This window comes from Suillus plorans, assembly GCF_016647745.1.
Source record: "Suillus plorans strain S12 chromosome Unknown HD556scaffold_41, whole genome shotgun sequence".
Classification (NCBI taxonomy): Eukaryota; Fungi; Basidiomycota; class Agaricomycetes; order Boletales; family Suillaceae; genus Suillus; species Suillus plorans.
Window position 1 is genome coordinate 129,545 of NW_024537425.1, and position 19,711 is coordinate 149,255.

The following is a 19,711-nucleotide window of genomic DNA, read 5'->3' on the forward strand; positions in this document are numbered from 1 at the left end:
TCTCATATGTTTGGTCCGCCAGCTCGTTGATTTTTTCGTAGATACCCTGCTTCGAAATAGCTAGCGATCTGAAATGTCCAATGTATCATATATTCTTGGCTATTTGCGATTATTTGTAGCGTGTTAGCACGCGTTCACGTTTACGCGACGTGTTTGATTCTCACTCTACTTTCTCAGTCGTCGAATCTCCCGGGTGATGTACACCATGATTTTCTGAACATGACCTTGGTTCGACTAAACATGTTTGAGCAGGATGGCTAACGAGCAAGCAAAGCAAATTCCGTTTTCCTTGTGCGTTCAAAAGTTGTTATCATTTGAGTCGGTCAAACTTAAAACCCCTGACTTCAGCTTTGTTTCTTTGCTGCACCAAATTGCCAATGTTCCAGTACATATTACATCGTCACGGGTCAACAAAAAGACGCCTTCTTGCCGTTCTCCCTCCGAAATTCTTGCAAAATGGGTCGAAAACCTTCAGAATAACTATTCACCCTTACCTCGGGATACTACTACACACGTTCTCCGTCTTCTATTTCCTGAAGAGGACTCACACAGGAAGTATGACCTACAAGAAGCAATGCTTTCACAGCTCCTGCCAGACTGCCTAGATACTTCTACCTTTCCGCCTATCTCTACTGCCCGTTTGAAACAGTGGAGTAAGCAGCAGAACTCAGGATGCCTCGGCCAGGAAATTTTTGCTTTACGATCATCAAATGCCGAGGTATCTCACTGAATATTTGGTTTGAAAGCTTCAGTTAACCAAAACGTAGCCATTCATTGGGCCAAAGAGTCTCCAGGATATCAACGTATTGTTGGACGAGCTGGCATCTACCTCCGCGTTTTCTGACAAGACTCTCCATACGGTCCATTCACTCTCGCCACCTCGGTCTAAATCTGCTATTTTGCGGTCTTTATTTGAATCTCTTCCTGCCCTCGATGCTGCATATCTCACGCAGATCATTCTGAAAGATCTAAGACCCATCCTATACGCTCCCCCTGTTACATCCACCAGTCGCGCTCTTCTTAACTACAACACTAATAGCAAGTCGGTGTTGACAAAGGAGCAGTTCATGAAGACTTGGGACCCAAGTGGCTCCATGTTGAAGATGTACAAAAAGCGTGCTAACATAACTGAAGCTGCCCTATGCTTTGAAGCTGGAGGTGCGATTTCCCACCCAAGGCCGCGCTGGGGTATCCCGGTTGAGGTGCGCTCTTTGAAGTATGTGGTGACTCGCCAACTAATTCAAATCATCTGAAGATACCGAAATCTGCCAAGGGCCGGAGCCCGATGCATGCACTCAATGTTCTCGAGCCAAGTGACGCTATCTGGGCGGAAACCAAGTATGATGGCGAGCGTGCACAAATTCATGTAAGATTTGGCGGCCAAAGTGATCCACAAATCACGATTTTCAGTAAGAGCAAGAGGGACTCTACGCTGGACCGCATTGCAGTACACCCGTATGTTTTTTTTTTCATCTCGCAATACTCCCACTTCATGCTCTGAGCACGTCTTGGAAAGTATCATCATACAGGCTCTTGCCGGCTATAGCATGGGAGACATCATACTTGATGCGGAGATGGTTGCGTATTCTGACGAACGGCATAGAATAGAAGGTAATTCTACTTTCCACATACTGTGGCATCTACATAACCTGGATTTATTCCAGAGTTTTGGCACATACGTGGCTTAATATCGCGCACTGCCGAGGGTGCCCGGGCAGGCGGATATCGAAGGAGTGAGACCCAGCATAATTCGCACACACAGCATGTATTTCTTTTGTGCTCGTGACTCTCAATTCACCCCACAGCCACAGAGACTCTTGCCCTTCACTTCATTCGAATTCAACAACGGCATCCACCTTGCATCTCGCACTCGTTTTCTTTGATGTCTTGCAGGTGGGCGCAGCTTCCATGTTGAATGCTCCATATTATATGCGCCGGTCACTACTTGAAAGTATCATCACCCCAGTTCCAGGGCGTTCTATGTTGGCCGAGCGGACAGTTATCATAGACGGGCAAGTACAAGAGGCTGAAGGACAAAAGAGACTGAGGGAAACATGGGCCAAATGTATCACAGAACATGAGGAAGGGCTGGTACTCAAAGCTTCAGATAGCACCTATGGAGATTGGAAACTCCCTTGGGTCAAGGTAGGCCAACAATTCATCGACCTATGTATGACATCTCAAGGTTTTCTGAAACACATGCGTATAGCTGAAAAAGGATTATGTCCCTGGATATGGTGATACTATAGACCTTGTCGTAATTGCTGCTGCTTGGGAGAAAGACAGAGCTAGAGAGCTGAGAGGTGTGTCTTCTCTACGGGACCTTGAAGTTGTGAAGATGAACCACGGTTGTTTAGTGTCGCCATCAACTCTAACTACATTCTACATTGCCGTCCTAAGCAACTCGTCACAAATTAACATCGATGTAAGTGCAGAAATCATCATTGTCATGCGGTTTAATATGCCTCTCTTAGCCTGGTTGCAAACCTCACTTTGTTGCATACTTCACTGCCTCATATGGTTTATCTCGTGAGCAGCTTGAGGAATTCAATTTCTGGATACGCGCAGATGCGGTTGATGGGCCCAAGGTGATCTGTTTGTGCTAGGGCTTAGGATTATAATGAATACTGAACACCCAGCCGTCTATTGGTGAATTGTGCTACACGTACACTATGTCCCAAACGCTGCCAAGGCCATCTGTGTTCGTTCGAAACCCGATTCTGGTAGAGTTATGTGGCGCGGGGTTCACCAAGGCGCCACAGAGTAAGGTACGTTTTGTCCACACCTTGTAGTTGCAGTTCACATTTACAGATAATCTAGTACTACGAGCTCCGTTTTCCACGCATCACGAAACCCTTCCGTCCGTCTGAGAGGTCCTACATGGAGTGCCTCACCCTCCGAGGCCTGCGGACTATAGCTCTCGAGACGGTTGGGCTAGAGGCTCATAATGCCGAGAAGTATAAGGACCTGGATGAGTGGGGCAGAAAGTTGTGGGGGAAGGTGGGAGACAAAACTGTCGAGGAACAAAGACGAGAGCTCAAAAGACAACGGTCCATTGCGTGTTGGGAAGAGAAGCTGGAGACCATTGATCGTGAAAGGAGTAGGAAGAGAAGAAAACTTGAGGATGATCTGGAGATGTCCCTATAGCCGGTTTATGTATTGCACAGATGCATTATCTACGGCGATCAATCGACTGAGGTTTAACGTTTATCATATATGCTGCTAGACTTATGCTACGTCAAAACAAGTGTTGTACTTGGACACAACTGGATATCTGACATATTTAAACACGAATAGCTGTCGGCTCGGTATCAATTGTGTTCAGCCCGTCAAGCACTACCGTCACCATTGTATGAGGGGCTCTAGTGAAAATTCCCTTGAATTCATTGTACATACAATTTTTAATTCACACAATAAGTACTCGCACATTGTACAGGTCTTCCAGCCCTGATCATAAGCAGATCTTCGAAACGTCATCAAATAACAATATCCGCCTAATTCAAAATACCTTCTTCTATTGCTTTGATTTCTACACGTACTTTTGCAGCTGGGGTGTAGACTGGCCATGTTGGTGGAAAGCTGCAAACCGGATTACAAAAGAACCAAAGGAGTTCTGACAAACCGCTTACTTCAGGTAAGGCGTTTGGTTGTACCCTGTAAGTTTGTTGGTCACTCCCTTTCCGTAGAAGAAAAGGCACGAACAAATGGTATCATGCAGACAAAGAGCCTTGTAACGGTCTCTCCACTATGAACCCGCCCTCAAGCCTTCAGCTATATTTGAATACCAAAATTGTTATGGGACGAACGCTATCCCCAACCCGAGGCTTCTTATCGATGACAAGCGTGGATACACCAATGTACTTTAAGCGTGCCGCGGTCTCCAGGCCACTGTGCCCCGCACCGATGACGATCACCGTTGGGTCATTGTTTGAGAACTCAGTCTCTTGGCGCCGCTTCTCTTCCCAACTGCCATTATCAGCCTCCCTGTTTCTGAGGGGACCGAGCTTCCGCAGAGTCAGAAAGCTCGAAGGAATGTGATTGCACACCTTTTGAGGGAAATTGGTCAACGAATTCAGACAGGTCAACAGAGTGTACGCCTTCCACTTTGAATCTGGAAGGGGAACGAGATAAACGACTGCAGTACCCTTGCCATACTTGGTGGTAAAACCAAAGCAAAACCGCAACCAAATTAAATCATGATAAACTTTTTGCAGAACAGGTTCATTCAAGGGCTCCTGTAGGAGACGCAGTTCCTTAAGACCCGTAGCAACGAGACGAGCATCCAAGAGTTTCTTGATGTCCTTCCTTCCTTCGAATGTCCTGAAATCCCACGTCAGTGCGATCACGTCCTTCCAGAAGCCATCCTCGAGAAAGGGGTCGCCAACAGCTGCGGTATCACTTTGAGTTATTGCAGCTGAGAAAGCGTTGAGCCACTCGGTGGCTACCTCGGATGAGGAGACATTGGAAGGATCAGTGACCCCAAGCCGATCCAGCGTAGGTAAGCGTTGGGGAAACGAGTCAGTCGCCATACTGAGACAGAAAACTGATATGTACGGATCGAGGGTCTGAGATTTAGAGTGGCACCATGAACCATCCTGGTTTTTCCAAAACTTTATGATCAGAAGAATCAGATCGCGAGAACAAAATTCGGAGCTGAATATTCCAATCGCTACGAATGACGTTACGACACTGCGATTTCACCTTCAATCCGCCGGGTTCGAGCTGGACGGTCAATCGAAAGCAGTTTCCATTGCGTGCGGCTTATGCTACGACGATCAACCGAAGCCAAGGGCTAACGTTACAGAAGGCCCGACTTGCGCACCGATTCGTTCGCACACGGACAACTGTACACTGCGCTGTCAAGTTGTCGTAGAGACATTCAGGCGCTTTTTCGAGAGGAGGAAGAAACAACGGCAAACGTAGTATACTAATTATTATGAATGGAGACCGTCCGGAGGGAACTCTTGTACGCAATAAAGTGGATGCAATACTAGTACACGTAATGTCGGACCAAAACTCACTAACAAGACAATACATCGACTCAGTACTCAGTAGCTCTCCCAGCTCATCCCCCCTCCGACACGTCACATGACATCATGTGACTTCGTTGAATGAACACTCGCAGCGCTGAGTTATCATACACTCCATCATCACAGCAACTCGTTGTAAGCCCGCCTACCCCAATCCACGAGAGTGTTCTCGCGTCTCTGCGTACCTCCATTGATGCAGCACTTCTGTCAATCGGCATCGACGAGTCTTTTGGCAGCTTTATAACGCAGATGAACTCTACGCTTAGGGGAGTTGGGCAAAGCGGGTCCACGCAGGAACCCCTCGGCATCCCAGAGCTCTCCCAGCTCATCCCCCCTCCGACACGTCACATGACATCATGTGACTTCGTTGAATGAACACTCGCAGCGCTGAGCGTGCTGTACTTCACTGACCTCTTGCTAATACAAGTTACAACTAGGCCATACTACTGCTTTTCATCCTCATCCACGCACTTCCACCTGCCTTTCATATGGTTACCTATGTTTTGCATTATTTAACCCAACCCACGTGCGTTGTGTTCACTGTTCTGGGTGCTCTAGTAAGTTTTTCCCTAATTTTTAATGCTTTCCACCTTGTCTCTCAGGCTACTGCTCATCATTTTCTTGCCCGCTAACATCCAACATCATATGGTTCATACAGAATCATGTTACCCTCCTATGCTTAGAGCCATGTAGCACCCTTCCTACTACTAGTACTAGCTCTCAGGAGGTTAACTTCGCATTTTTTACTATATATGCATGTTAAATTAATACAATCAATCTCATTTTATGCACTGTTCATTCATGAAGTGAACCAACTACAAAAAATGATATAATACTCGAGCTCGCCGAGCGTTGACTCCACGCTGAAAAGTTGATAGTAAGTCACATGAGGTCATGTGACGTGTCGGAGGGGGGATGAGCAAGGTGAGCTGCATCCCAGAGTTGCTCTTGGAGTTCCATGACGTCGATGGTGGATGTTTACAGCTCTGGAATACAGAGATTACTTCTTCACAGGCTGATTTCGACGTTCTCACGCAGCTGCAACGTGGCGCCAATCTAAATCAAGATATCCAAGTTATCACGCTACTATCTATCTCAGAAAACAAACGCTATCACCCGCCATCAGCGTCCTCGACAATTTCTAAAGAGATCGAACAGAAGACTGGGAACCAGGTAGCCGATTATCGCAAATGGCTTCATAAGCGCGACAACCCTGTCTTTGGCGAAGTGACGGGGTGGATGATAATCCTACCCATTTTGCAAGCGCGGTGAGTTTCGCCTCCAGTTTCAAGTGTAATATTAACTCAAGTTGATAATAGCAATTAAGTCCTGAAATGGACGAAGTTGGCCTTGGAGCGGTGCAAAATATAATCGCTCGCGCACTACTGAAGGTCAGAGACCGCACGCTGCAACATCTAGACACAGTGTTGAAGGAAGAGGACGAAGAAGAGGACGAGAACGATGAGGACGACGAGCGTGAGGACGCCTGTGCCATGGAAGAGGACGAGTCCAACGTCGCTCAAGAATCCAACGACAGGTATTATTTTCAAACTTATCATGACATACAACACTGAGCACTTACATGTGACAGTGTTGACCCTTTCGAGGCCACCCATGCGTGGACGCCTCCTGAATTACCCATCAATTGGAAAACCATACTTTTCCACCTAAAGAATGCTGCAAGGCAAACTGGCTACACGCGTTACGCCACATGGCACGAGGCCTTGATTCTGAAGCGCAAGGCGGGACCAATACCGGAGAATCTGCCAAGCGGAGAAAGACATCCAGGCCTGGTCCAGCCTCCGTAAGTTTTCGTTCTGCTTGACGACATTTTTAATTATCTCACTAATATTATTATTCGTTTTCAAGAAGTAACTAGCGTGCCTCAAGGCTCTGAATCTCACTGTGATTACTTCTCTTTTTCATCTAGGTCGCTCTTACTTTGTCTTGCGTTCAAATTGAGTACTGAGTACAGCTCTTGAATTCTAGGCCCGCAGTGGGGGCCGAGGCACGAGGCCTCCGCGAGGTAGCATAGAATAATGTCTATGCCTAGGTGCCCAGGCTGTCCGCCCCTATGCACCAACCCTGCTGACCACCGTCTCCTAAGATAAGGTGCAGTTAGGAGATGGGAGGGAAGGGTAAGTAAGACGGTTATGGGTCAGTAGCGGTTTCGACCTCGCGAAGGGTCTCGTCAGGGGGCTTACCGCTGCCCCAACCGCCTTACCTCTGTTTCTGTTTAGCTACGCTACCTCTAAGCCTTTTATGTAGAAAGGGAGTTGGCGCACAGACCCCAGAGATTAGGGCAGGTGGGAACAGTGTCCGTCTGCGGCACGACCCGATCTAGGGAGGTACTACGGATTGGGTTAGTGGATACTCGATGAGGATGCCTCTCATCAGGCGCTATGCCCTGGTAAGAGTATCCAGCTGCGGCCAGACGAAAGTGGTTTCCCACGTGACTTCGGGACTTATATCGCGCGCATGCATATGGCACCGTTTGACATAGAACCTTGCTCATCCCCCCTCCGACACGTCACATGACCTCATGTGACTTACTATCAACTTTTCAGCGTGGAGTCAACGCTCGGCGAGCTCGAGTATTATATCATTTTTTGTAGTTGGTTCACTTCATGAATGAACAGTGCATAAAATGAGATTGATTGTATTAATTTAACATGCATATATAGTAAAAAATGCGAAGTTAACCTCCTGAGAGCTAGTACTAGTAGTAGGAAGGGTGCTACATGGCTCTAAGCATAGGAGGGTAACATGATTCTGTATGAACCATATGATGTTGGATGTTAGCGGGCAAGAAAATGATGAGCAGTAGCCTGAGAGACAAGGTGGAAAGCATTAAAAATTAGGGAAAAACTTACTAGAGCACCCAGAACAGTGAACACAACGCACGTGGGTTGGGTTAAATAATGCAAAACATAGGTAACCATATGAAAGGCAGGTGGAAGTGCGTGGATGAGGATGAAAAGCAGTAGTATGGCCTAGTTGTAACTTGTATTAGCAAGAGGTCAGTGAAGTACAGCACGCTCAGCGCTGCGAGTGTTCATTCAACGAAGTCACATGATGTCATGTGACGTGTCGGAGGGGGGATGAGCTGGGAGAGCTCTGGGATGCCGAGGGGTTCCTGCGTGGACCCGCTTTGCCCAACTCCCCTAAGCGTAGAGTTCATCTGCGTTATAAAGCTGCCAAAAGACTCGTCGATGCCGATTGACAGAAGTGCTGCATCAATGGAGGTACGCAGAGACGCGAGAACACTCTCGTGGATTGGGGTAGGCGGGCTTACAACGAGTTGCTGTGATGATGGAGTGTATGATAATCTGCCGCAAGGAAAGAGCTGTAGATACTATTGAATTAATACCTATTGCTTACTTGTAGTGTCGATTGTCATCTTCGACGATCGCCCTCAGGATAAAATCGTAATCTTCATCTGAAACGTTAGAGAAGCACTGCAAAACGTGTTAGTTAGGAAGATTATCGTGAGAGATCTTGAACTAGGTATCAGAACTCACAGTCTCACTCTCCATTGAGAAATCTTTCAAAAAAGTGATAATGCGATTGCGCAAAACTATAACAAAAGGCTCAACAAACAGTATAGCGCAAATTGCAATGTAAGAAACCTACCATCTGGAATTTGCTTGGTTTTGGACGTTTCGTGCTCTTTTGGCTGCAAAGGAGGCGATTCAGGATGAAGACCGTGTGCAAACTTGCCATTCAGCAACACGTCGGGTCTGTCAACGAAGTGATAGGTCCAGCTTGATGTCTGGCTTTAGTAAGAGGGAAACTAGTCTCAGGTATTTTTCTATCGTGTTGTCCGGGCTGTTTGGGTACCTGCATAATTTCGACTGCGCTGTCCTCGACGTGGTAAGACTTCAGAAGCGGGCATAGTTTGATATTAACTTGTGCCAGTGAATTGCTTTATACATACTTGGGCTTATCCTGTCAATGCCGCTGGGTGTTTGTTATAGTTAGGAATCTAATGGCAAGAGGCACGCGCAATTTTACGACATATTTAATCCGTTTCGACATGGCCGACTAGCTCAGTTGGTTAGAGCGTCGTGCTAATACCAATCTCCTGGTACGCGAAGGTCTTGGGTTCGATCCCCACGTTGGCCATATTTTTTGTTCTACTTCATCTAAGTACTCGATGCAATGCGTCCTCTGCCTAAATTGATTTCGCCTGGTAAGCTCCAACGTGACTGACTAAACAACCCCGAGCCTGGATGTTTCGCAGACAATATATACCAAAGATTTCATTTTTATATGAGCTAGAAGGAATAATTAAAGCTGTTTGAACGATATAAAAATTGATGTTGGTGGATGCTGAAATATATGGCGCTCAGGCCTCAGGCTGGGAACAAAGCTTATATTTGTGGATGATAGGCTAAATGTAAATCATTAGGATATCAATCATATCATAGACTGAGTATTCGACACCCAACATCTGACTCATGATGCCCTGGTCAAGACCACTATCCGGTAAATTGTGCTGCCGTAATTCGTAAAGGACTTCGGCCTTCGAGTCCTTGATGCACGTCCTGTGCTAGTGAGATGACTGGGTAGTAAGTAGCGGGTAGCAATTGAAATAACAGAGGTTGTCATCTGAGATTCCTAAGGGCTTCATTGACTGTGCTTCGTTCGCCAAGCAGAGCAAGTATCTGCCATCGCTGATCTCGGACCTCCCGATCCTTTAGTAGGATGACATCTTCATCATCCATAATGTCGTTGTCGCCAATGGCTAAGCGCATAGCCGCGGCTGATTTATTCGGCAGCACAGCAGGCGAAATTGTGAATAGGGTATCGAAAGACGATGCAGTGAGAACACGGCTATGCGAGTGACGTGTGGATGGAGTTATGGAGGCGATTGCATGCGACGTCGAAGTAAGAGAAAGTGCGTGTGTTATGAGTTGCTTTAGTTTGGCCTGCGTAAAATGTGAGGATTGCATGCCAATACTTCAAGGATAACGGACCTCAAATGCAAGCATCAATAGCGACGATACTGCTCGTGATGGTGCGCCAAGGTTATGTTGTGCTGCTATGAGATTGACTCTATCCGAGATATGTTGTAATGTCGGAGCTCTTGAGACCGATGCAAGATTTAATGACAAGCGACTGCCAGGCGGATCTTTGACGAACTAGAATTTCAGTGGTCATAGAAATGTAACGAACCATTATGCGCACCTCCGCGCTCGCCTAACAACAACACCCCTCTATCACATGCTATCTCATCAGTTTCTTTCCGAGGTCTCGGGCGTTCGGTGGGAACAGACTGCAGTGTTCGTATGCGGTCGCGTTCGCGTTTCCCCAGAGACACAGTCCATCGCTTAAGTCTAGACGATCGCAAAGTATCATCGTTGTCATTCGGGCCTTGGTAAGGCAACGTTCGGTGACGTTTACGTGGCGGGGGCTTCGATACATCAGGAGGGGGTGTGGGTAGTCGACGGTGGACGGTAAAGTCGAATAACGAGATGATAAGGGAGTTGTGTAGCTGGACTAGAGTGATGTCAGTGTCATTGCGAAACACCAAGAGTAATTGCACTTACCTAAATTCGGAGCATCCAGCGCCTGGCGAACGGATTCATCAAATTCTATCCTGGATACCTTGCCAGAAACAAACTGGCTGAGTGTTTCAAAGTAGGCTGGGGCCTTCTGCCCCAGAGCAGCATTGAGCTGGTTCTTGATTGTCGACGTCGAGGATAGTGACATTAGTAACTAATGGCTAGCCGTTAGAGCAAACTTGAGTAATTGAGTACGCTGAACTACTGGTGTGGCACTGTGGCGTCTCGCTGAGTTTGAAATCCTCACTAAACCCCTGTATCCCACCACTCAACCAAATTAATTACTTATCTCTTAGCTTGTGACATCTAGCTCCCAAGTCAGTGCATACAGCAGCGCGCGCCCTTCACCATACCAAACTCTCCTCGTCTGCCATCTTCGCTGCCCTCGTCCTTCTCCGGTGATTGAGGGCACACTTTAAACTTTTGGCGCCCGCACTCTCGTATGGCTACAATCAATGTTCTTCGCCAAAGCCTGCCTTCATCAGTAAATTGCTTTGTTCTGTGCAGAGCTGCATCACCAAAATTACCGAATCCGGACATCACATGACATATTGAATTTTCTGATGTCGCCAATTATATATACCTGTGATATCCGACATTTGAAATATCGTAGCGATACAATGACATCAAACATACTATCTGTCAGACACAAGTCATCCAGTAGAGTAGCTGTCAGCTAGATATCAGACATATCCAGATACATCCAATGTATTATATAGAGTAATACAATGAAAAATGGGTGAAACTGAAGTAAAGTACCTAAAGGGTGCCAGAACCTTCCTCCATAAGTATTTTATCATCGAGTTCCTCGCCATCGTCCGCCACAATCTCATCCTCATGGAGAGTTCATGCTGCAGCGGGGAAAGTGAGGGTACACTACAGCAAAATGTTTTGACTTTTGAATTTTTATATTTGGCTATCTACACTCACATGAGCTCAGGTAACTAGGTTCCTCAATGGCTCAATGTTGCAACTACCAATGACACAAAAACATCCTGCGAATCCAGTCAAACATTCAAAATTAAAGCAAAGCTCGTAAACTTGTTGGTAACAGGTACGCATAAGTGTCCAAAGACTCATATGCCACCCTATCAGAAGGAACGGCATTCAGAGACCTTATACATCGTTTGTACTCTCCCCAAATACGTCCCGCCAACCGAATACTATGCATGTGCCATGCCTGCACTAATCGTAACAACACCTTAGGTTCTATCATCGTACTATCCAGCTGCGGGGGCACCACAGTGTTATTGCGCAAACGAAGCCATCCAATCAACATAATTGTTGGTGAGACATTCTGGCGTTAGGCCATTGGTATGAGCAATGGTCCAGACGAGCGATGGTGCAGGTGTTGGAGAGTGTAGAAGTGAAAACAACCAGCGGTACAAGGAACGCACTGGCTGATTGTTCCAGACGTGGGGTAGAGCACCAAGAAGTACTTCTTGTATCATGTGGACTGCATTTTTGTGATCTGTCAAAACGGAGTAGGGCTCTTGTGGGTTAGCGTGAATAGACAGTAAAACAGCGACTCACATGATCCATTTAGTAGCGTGCTGAGGCAGAGATGTTCAAGCCAAGATATCAACGAAGGGAGATGACGCCGTAGCGATGGCGCAGCAGTAGACAGTTCAGCCGTCAAGTTATGTGAAGGCTCAACACGGAATAGTGAGGCCGTATTTTGTGCAGACCAAGATCTGAAGCGAGAGAGTTGCGTGAAACCATGTCGTGTCGGTGCTGGCAAGGCAGCGCTCAGGAAGGATGAAGCAAGCCATGGCGAAATGTTTAGGATATAACATATGCTGACGTGCCCCTCAAGCAAATGAGACTGATCAGTGGGCACAATAGAGCAATTGACATCAAGGAGGGTTTGTCGTGCCCAAATCCATGCCCAGGGGAGGCGCTGATGGGCATGAACAAAGGACTGATCATCTTGCTAAGGGGTAGTGACAACCATTCAGCATGCACAACCAGTCCATGAGTGTGATCCGTGCCATGGTACAAAAGGCATTGATGGGATGGTTCAGGTCATGCTGGACGACAGCAGAAGCATTCAGCCGTGAAATACTAGAGAAACTGAAACCGAAAAGTGCAATAGGCAATGAGAGGAAACCAGAATGGAAGGAGAAGGGAAACTAATCATGTACGATATGGGCAATGCGAAGGTCCAGCTTTTCAGCCTATGTAGGTGTGATAGGTTGGAAGGCTGTTAAGACCATGCACAAAGGGTAGGACTGATTCCGAGGGGCTTGGCTTCAGCTCGTGCGCTGCGCCCCTTACCCGAGTATGTGCCCTTAATTTCAGAATGATGTCCGAAGGACGTCCGAAGCGCGGGAAAGTTCGGAAGGACTTTCTGGACGAGTGCAAGTAACTTCCGGACGAGTGCGGGAAAGTTCTGGAGGAACTTCCGGAAATTACGATGAGGTTTCGTCCTGATACGGATACATGTAATGGCTACTTAGGACAAGTCCTAAGTAGAAGCAAACAGAGGAAAGGCTGCAAGGACAAAGTCCGAAGCAGAATAGGTCCGGAGGACTGCGGGAAAGTTTCGGACGAACGTCCGGAAACTTCGGAGGATCAGATAAGTGGATGAGTGGAGGATCGGATAAGCGGAGCTCTGGCCTAGGGAATTTCTCCCTAGGCCCGAGATGGATATTGACTAAGTTGATAGACTAGAACTGATGTGAGGACTTAGAGTGAGATCTAGTGCGAGGACTAATATGTGTAATATTCAGACTGAGGAAATACAGGAGTATCTACTGGGGTTTATATACTAGAGGCAAGTCTGTGCAGATCAGTAAGCAGAGGGGTAAGGCTATGTACAAGCATGTGGAAATGTATTAGAAAATAAGACAGATCATAGGAAATGAACTCGGAGATGAAATGAGGTACAGAAAATGAGTATAGTCTAACTTGAGAAGGAACATACAAAGGGAAAAGGCACGGAAGATAGATGCGGGTCGGATCTGGATGTTCGGAAGTCCAGAGACAGGTGATTACCATAAGGGGATGGGCGCTGATTTAAGGTTTGGGTTTGGACATGACAGATAGGTCAGATCCAGAGATCCGGAGATGTGGATATCAGATGCAGGAGTACAGGGATCCGGACGGATAGAGGATTGGGTCTGGAGACATGGACAGGAGGTCCGGAGGTCCGGATGAGGCGTGGGAACATCGTCGGATGTTGGTCCGGAATGCAGGATATGACATTAGGGCGATAGGACAAAGGATGAATGATGCAGGCTAGCTGCAGAGGTATGGAGGTCTGATGTACGGAGGTAAAGGGATCTGGATGTGGATGTGCGGATGTGCAGGGATCCGGATGGGTAGAGGACTGGAGACATGGATAGGGCATCCGAAGGTCCGGATGAGGCATGGGAATATTGTTGGATGTAGGTCCGGAATACAGGATATGACAAAGGCGAGCTGTGGTCTGATCCAGTGTTTGGGCAATGAATTGTCGAAGTGCTGTCAGTGGCAAGCATGTTGGGAGGTCAGGAAGCTGGAACGATGACAAAATCCCATCCAAACATTGATATTGGTGTGTAAGGTCAAATATTGATGCACACTCGAAGCATGTGTCGTAACGACATTGCAAAATACAATCACATGACTGTTCAAAGCCCGCCGGCAAATTCCTATCAACTATGTTGACGTGCTATCTTTGCTATGATCTCCCACTAATTCTATACCAATACCAACACATTAATTCCAATCACTTGACACGTCTCTGCAATTGTCACCATCACTCATACTGAAGACCACCTCAACCTGGCCAACAGCACAGTGTTTTTCCATTGTCTGGATGGCCAACTTAGGTGAGTGTATGCGCATATATGCATGTGTTATGTACTTATTTCATACATTGGATAGATCCAGCATCGTCTACTCGCATCATCGATATTGATTGTACAGCTTCCACGGACTCATCTGCACATCAGGTACGAAACTATCTACTATATGTAAGTTTGTCTGACCATTACTACCTTCTGCAAATCCAACATACACTTATAAGACATCATATGTCAGATTCAGACAGAAAGAAAGGTGAGTTGCCCATCTTTGTGCTTTGCACAGTCAATGTTACTCTGTCTTATCTTGCTTAGTGTTCGAAGTGTTTGATGCACTCCTCTACATTTTCCCCATTGTTAAGTTATAGTTCTTTTGAAATTTGTGATGCCTGTTCTGTTCGTACGCCACTCTGAAGTCGAGGTTCTCATTGTCATTATTGCTGCTGGCCCTGGCAAATGCGAGAGTGATTGATGTCTGCATCATCGACAGTGGTTCGATCACTTCCATTTCTGCTTTTAACTCGACTTTGCGCTAGAGCTCTCAAGATAACCACTGGTTATGGTCATGGACATTCACCTCACACTATTATAGCAGTACATCTTTGTCCTTTGAGACGGGCTTGCAGAATATATGACTGATGGCATCTTACTCTAAATCAATTATCAGAGCAACCCCAGCAGTCCTCAGAACAATGCCTCTCCAGTGCCTCCTTGCAGTTCCCCTGGGCCGGCACCTCCTTGCAGCTCCCTGGCGCCTGTTCAACGTGAACCTTCTCCTCCGAGCGAACCTCCGACATCTCTTCCACCTACTGGACACAAAACAAAATGAGCAGCACCAGTGCCTCGAGCTGGTGCCCGCAGTCGTGAGAGTCTAGTAGCTATTTGTACTGTAAGATTTTTTTTGCATTTGAGAGTTTGAATGTGTTCTGAACTAGGCTCGGAGCCGTTCACTCAATTGTACCTTACTGCTTTGTACTACCAGTAATTTGATGCATTTCATTGTTGTATCTGAACACAATTACAATATCTGATAAATCTGAGTGGAATTCAAATGCCTGATGTACATAGCAATGTCTGATATATCGGTACACTAGCTTAATGTCATATGGCAGTCGCAATGTCAGAATTGAGTTTCCTAACATTGCCCTACATTGAGACCTTGCACCAGATACATATGGCAGGTATGGTAGCTCCGACATGGTAATATATGACCATCTCTGGATTTGGTAATTTTGGTGATGTGTACAGAGCTGTACAGTTCACAAGAGCCACAGCTTGGTCCCCACTGGACAGACAGGCCCATCTCTGTAAATCTCTGTACAGCTCTGTACAGAACTTCCCAGAGCTCCACAGTAGCCCTCTAGTTATACAGAATACATTAGAAATCGCTTTTTTTGCAACTCAAACACATGTAAAAGTAAATGAAAACAAATGCATTGCAAAATGAACAAGTACTACTAGACATTGAGTAATCTACTTGAGTCGAGTTGTGTCATTGAGTCGTCCACATCATCATCGAGTTGTCGTGTTGTCATCGAGTTGTCGTCGTCAAGTTGTCATCGTTGATTCATCGTCATCATCGTCATCAAGCCGTCGTCGTTGAGCTGTCAAGTTTGAGTCGTCAAGTCGTTGTCATCCTTGAGTTGTTGTTGTCGAGTCATTGTTGGTGTTGTCATTGAGTTGTATTCATTGAGTCATCAGTCGTGTCGTCGAGTCATTGTTGTTGTCGTCATTGAGTCATCGTTATTGTCGTCATCGTTGTTGAGTCATCATCGAGTCATTGGTCGTGTCATTGAGTCATTGTCATCGAGCCGTCATCAAGTCATTGTAGTCGTCATTGTCATCATTGAGTTGTTGTTGTTGTTGAGTCGTTGTCATTGAGTTGTCATGGCCAAGTCGAGTCGTTGTCGTTGTCATGTTGTAGTTGCTATATTACATGCAAAAATCAATTAATGAGTGTAGATAAATGAACATACCTAGACAACATCGTCGTCATCAGCTGCTGAGTGACATGCGGGTGAGGTGCGAATTGTGAGGGTGTGAGAATGCTGCAAGAGGGTGTGAGAGCTGATTGACTGCATATCAACTTACATACTTACTAGAGAGAAAAAAGGTTTACTTACCCGTATACTTGTGGTGAGAGTCAGTAGAAGTTGGGACTTAGTTGAAAATTTGCTTTGAACTAGATTGAGCGTGTGAGAATTGCGACGTCGCTGTAGCACACTGTGTTGGTCTGGAATGCTGTGGGGCACTGGGGAGAACTGTCACAGTTGGTGTTAACACTGTGAGTGCTGGGAACAAAATTGTAGTTTACTGATGTTCTCTCCATCAAACTCATCCTATATTATCCTGCCAACAACGCCAGACACATTGTCAACGAGTTATTTCGCATCGACTATTGGGCCTCAACCCCATATTTTCCTGGACCGTACTGCTCATATCTTGCCAGCACCATTATCCAAAACATGAGCCCACGCTGGACTACCCCTATCAGCCATCAATATCACCCCTGCACTTGCGGACAGCAAGGATGACTTAGAAATGACATGTCATTCATTTCTGGATCCTTCGTCGAAGCCAGCTGGACAAGCGACATGGCTCCTTCAGAGAAGTGATCAAATTTACTTGTGTTATCTTCTGTCTTGTACTATCCCCAACTCCCACATTAGTGGAGGAGGGCTCTTGTCGAACTCAAATGTACTCCCGTCTCCTAAAACCTCTGCCGACTCTACTAGTATCCGCTTTCTTCAGGCTTCTTCGGGCTTTATCGTAGGGTTCTGTCCACTTCTGTGATTCAGATATTGCCAGAATAACATTCTGATGCTTTTATACAGGATGCTGCATCAAGAAGATGATTCCCTCCAGATCACTATCATCTCTTCTTGCCCTGCTGGCACTTGCCTTCCTCTCACTATCAGTGAGCACTTCCCCTCATCCTCGAACAGCATCAAGCATGGCTACTCTTAAGCTCGCTGTTAGAATAAACTTGTACGGGATCAAGAACATTGTAGCTTCAGATAGTGCTCAAATCCAAGCCCGACAAGCTGGTGGCAGCTCTTCCATCAGTGTAATCAATGATGTGACAACATACACCACTGACATCGATGTGGGGAGTCCACTGACGTACTGTAAGTTGCTCATGCTCCTACCATTTCTTTATCTGATGCGCTGTTGATTTCATACAGACAAAATACCTGGATCGGGACCAACATACCTTATGTGAAGACTGCCACAAGCCAGGTCACAGGCAATACATTTGTGAGTATTTATTTTTACGTGGTACATACATTTTGTCAAACCGTTTCTGGCATGTTTCCAGCTTGGATGGAAAGAAATACACTTCTGGAGATGAATATACAGGCATTGTAACGCTCAACTCTGACTGGTCATTGATAACCAATCTATTGGCATCATGCGGAAATGGTGTCGGGGATTCAGCACTAGACTGGTGACCAGCCTGTCTATGAGGTAAACCATTGATAGACAGGTCACCAGTCTAACTCAGTGCGTAGGTGCCATTATTGTTATTGATAACAATCATCACTGAAACCATTTAACTGGCCTATGTGGCATTTGCATGTGCCAACTTCTGTGTAGTATTGCTATGAGAACTCATGAAGTCGCTATGTTTCATTCTACATTATTGTTGTCAATATTTTGTGATAGCTCGTTGAACATGTGATAGTTTTAACTTTCAAGTGCTGTCCAACTCTTGTCCGTCACCAAACTGGCTCTTTTAGTGATTTCCTTCAACATACATCAACAGTCTCGCCCCATGATGTTGTTAAGACCATGCACAAAGGGTAGGACTGATTCCAAGGGGCTTGGCTTCAGCTCGTGCGCTGTGCCCCTTACCTGAGTATGTGCCCTTAACTTCAGAATGAAGTCCGGAGAAAGTCCAGTGAAGTCCGAAGGACTTCTGGAGGAGCGTGGGAAACTTCGGAAGGACTTTCCAGACGAGTGCAAGAAACTTCCGGATGAGTGCAGGAAAGTTCCGGAGGAACTTCCGGAAATTACAATGGAGTTTCGTCCTGACGGGGATATGTGTAATGGCTACTCAGGACAAGTCCTGAGTAGAAGCAAACAGAGGAAAGGCTGCAAGGACAAAGTCCGAAGCAGAATAGGTCCGGAGGACCACGGGAAAGTTCCAGAGGAACTTCCAGAAACTTGGAGGATCGGAGGAATGGAGGATCGGATGAGTGGATGAGTGGATGAGCGGAGGATCAGAGGATCGGAGCTCCGGCCTAGGGAATTCCTCCCTAGGCCTGAGATGGATAATGACCAAGTCGGAGGACTAGAACTGTTACGAGGACTTAGGGTGAAGGCTAGTGCGAGGACTAATATGTGTAATATTCAGACTGAGGAAATACAGGAGTATCTACTGGGGTTTATATACTAGAGGCAAGTTTGTGCAGATCAGTAAGCAGAGGGGTAAGGCTATGTATGAGCATGTGGAAATGTATTAGAAAATAAGACAGATCATAGGAAATGAACTCGGAGATGAAATGAGGTACAGAAAATGAGTATAGTCTAACTTGAGAAGGAACATACAAAGGGAAAAGGCACGGAAGATAGATGCGGGTCGGATCTGGATGTTCGGAAGTCCAGAGACAGGTGATTACCATAAGGGGATGGGCGCTGATTTAAGGTTTGGGTTTGGACATGACAGATAGGTCAGATCCAGAGATCCGGAGATGTGGATATCAGATCTGGCGTCCGGATATCAGATGCAGGAGTACAGGGATCTGGACAGATAGAGGATTGGGTTTGAAGACATGGACAGGAGGTCCGGAGGTTCGGATGAGGCGTGGGAATGTCGTCGGATGTTGGTCCGGAATGTGGGATATGACAGATGTCCTTTCAACCAGGGCAATCAGGGTCACTGGATATTGCTGTAGAACCCCTGCCACTCACACCAACACAACACAACAAGCTTGATCAAACAATACACCAGGCAATTAAACCTGATATACTGCAGGCAATTTGCAACTCAGACTCAAACTCGCCTTTGGCCTTACAGTCACACTGGCAGGATTATGCTGCAGTGCTTGCCCTCACATTTTTGAGGACTAACCATGTGCTCACACATGATAATTGGAAAAACCCGCTCAACTTGAATGCCAGCATGCTCACATTGGAGGCAATGGAACAACATCAACTGCACAAGATAATCCACCATGCTTGTATGACAGGATCTTTTTCCCATATCTGCGATACAAGTGAGTGTTCAAGTTATATAGATGCCCCCTCTAAGTTACTGGCAATGCGGCAGAGGTCCTACAAATATCAAACAATAGTTTTTCCACCATAATCAGAGCTGACTTGG

General features: G+C 46.4%; 5 protein-coding genes and 1 non-coding gene across 6 annotated transcripts; 4 read left to right on the forward strand and 2 right to left on the reverse strand.

Annotated features, from left to right (window-relative positions):
- Positions 1-160: 160 nt before the first annotated feature.
- Positions 161-3,294, forward strand: HD556DRAFT_1384177 (DNA ligase/mRNA capping enzyme). The gene is made up of 13 exons (XM_041303330.1): positions 161-198; positions 253-291; positions 349-718; positions 768-1,202; positions 1,256-1,455; positions 1,517-1,611; positions 1,665-1,761; positions 1,812-2,145; positions 2,210-2,303; positions 2,358-2,425; positions 2,475-2,588; positions 2,640-2,768; positions 2,821-3,294. Coding segments are annotated over exons 1-13 (2,304 nt in total). The 5' UTR covers positions 161-196; the 3' UTR covers positions 3,148-3,294.
- A 200-nt stretch (positions 3,295-3,494) lies between these two features.
- On the reverse strand, positions 3,495-4,529 carry HD556DRAFT_1445047 (uncharacterized protein; the record flags this gene model as incomplete). The annotated part of the gene is made up of 3 exons (XM_041306874.1): positions 3,495-3,579; positions 3,630-3,745; positions 3,807-4,529. 3 exons carry the CDS (start codon positions 4,527-4,529, stop codon positions 3,495-3,497), a joined length of 924 nt encoding a protein of 307 aa, XP_041158458.1.
- Positions 4,530-5,602: 1,073 nt separating this feature from the next.
- HD556DRAFT_1485336 (uncharacterized protein) lies at positions 5,603-6,838 on the forward strand (the record flags this gene model as incomplete). The annotated part of the gene is made up of 3 exons (XM_041308703.1): positions 5,603-6,298; positions 6,358-6,567; positions 6,622-6,838. The coding sequence occupies exons 1-3, from the start codon at positions 5,946-5,948 to the stop codon at positions 6,836-6,838; spliced, it is 780 nt and encodes a 259-aa protein (XP_041158459.1). The 5' UTR covers positions 5,603-5,945.
- Positions 6,839-9,068: 2,230 nt separating this feature from the next.
- HD556DRAFT_t77 lies at positions 9,069-9,155 on the forward strand. The gene has a single exon. It is a non-coding gene; the product is annotated as a tRNA-Ile (tRNA).
- Positions 9,156-9,202: 47 nt separating this feature from the next.
- HD556DRAFT_1384204 (transcriptional regulator of RNA polII, SAGA, subunit-domain-containing protein) lies at positions 9,203-10,806 on the reverse strand. The gene is made up of 5 exons (XM_041303331.1): positions 10,583-10,806; positions 10,221-10,532; positions 10,010-10,164; positions 9,482-9,961; positions 9,203-9,423 (listed from the first exon to the last, which is right to left on the reverse strand). The coding sequence occupies exons 1-4, from the start codon at positions 10,743-10,745 to the stop codon at positions 9,638-9,640; spliced, it is 954 nt and encodes a 317-aa protein (XP_041158460.1). The 5' UTR covers positions 10,746-10,806; the 3' UTR covers positions 9,203-9,423; positions 9,482-9,637.
- Positions 10,807-17,236: 6,430 nt separating this feature from the next.
- Positions 17,237-17,608, forward strand: HD556DRAFT_1309761 (uncharacterized protein; the record flags this gene model as incomplete). Its single annotated transcript, XM_041300324.1, has 2 exons — positions 17,237-17,513; positions 17,571-17,608. 2 exons carry the CDS (start codon positions 17,237-17,239, stop codon positions 17,606-17,608), a joined length of 315 nt encoding a protein of 104 aa, XP_041158461.1.
- Positions 17,609-19,711: the final 2,103 nt, after the last annotated feature.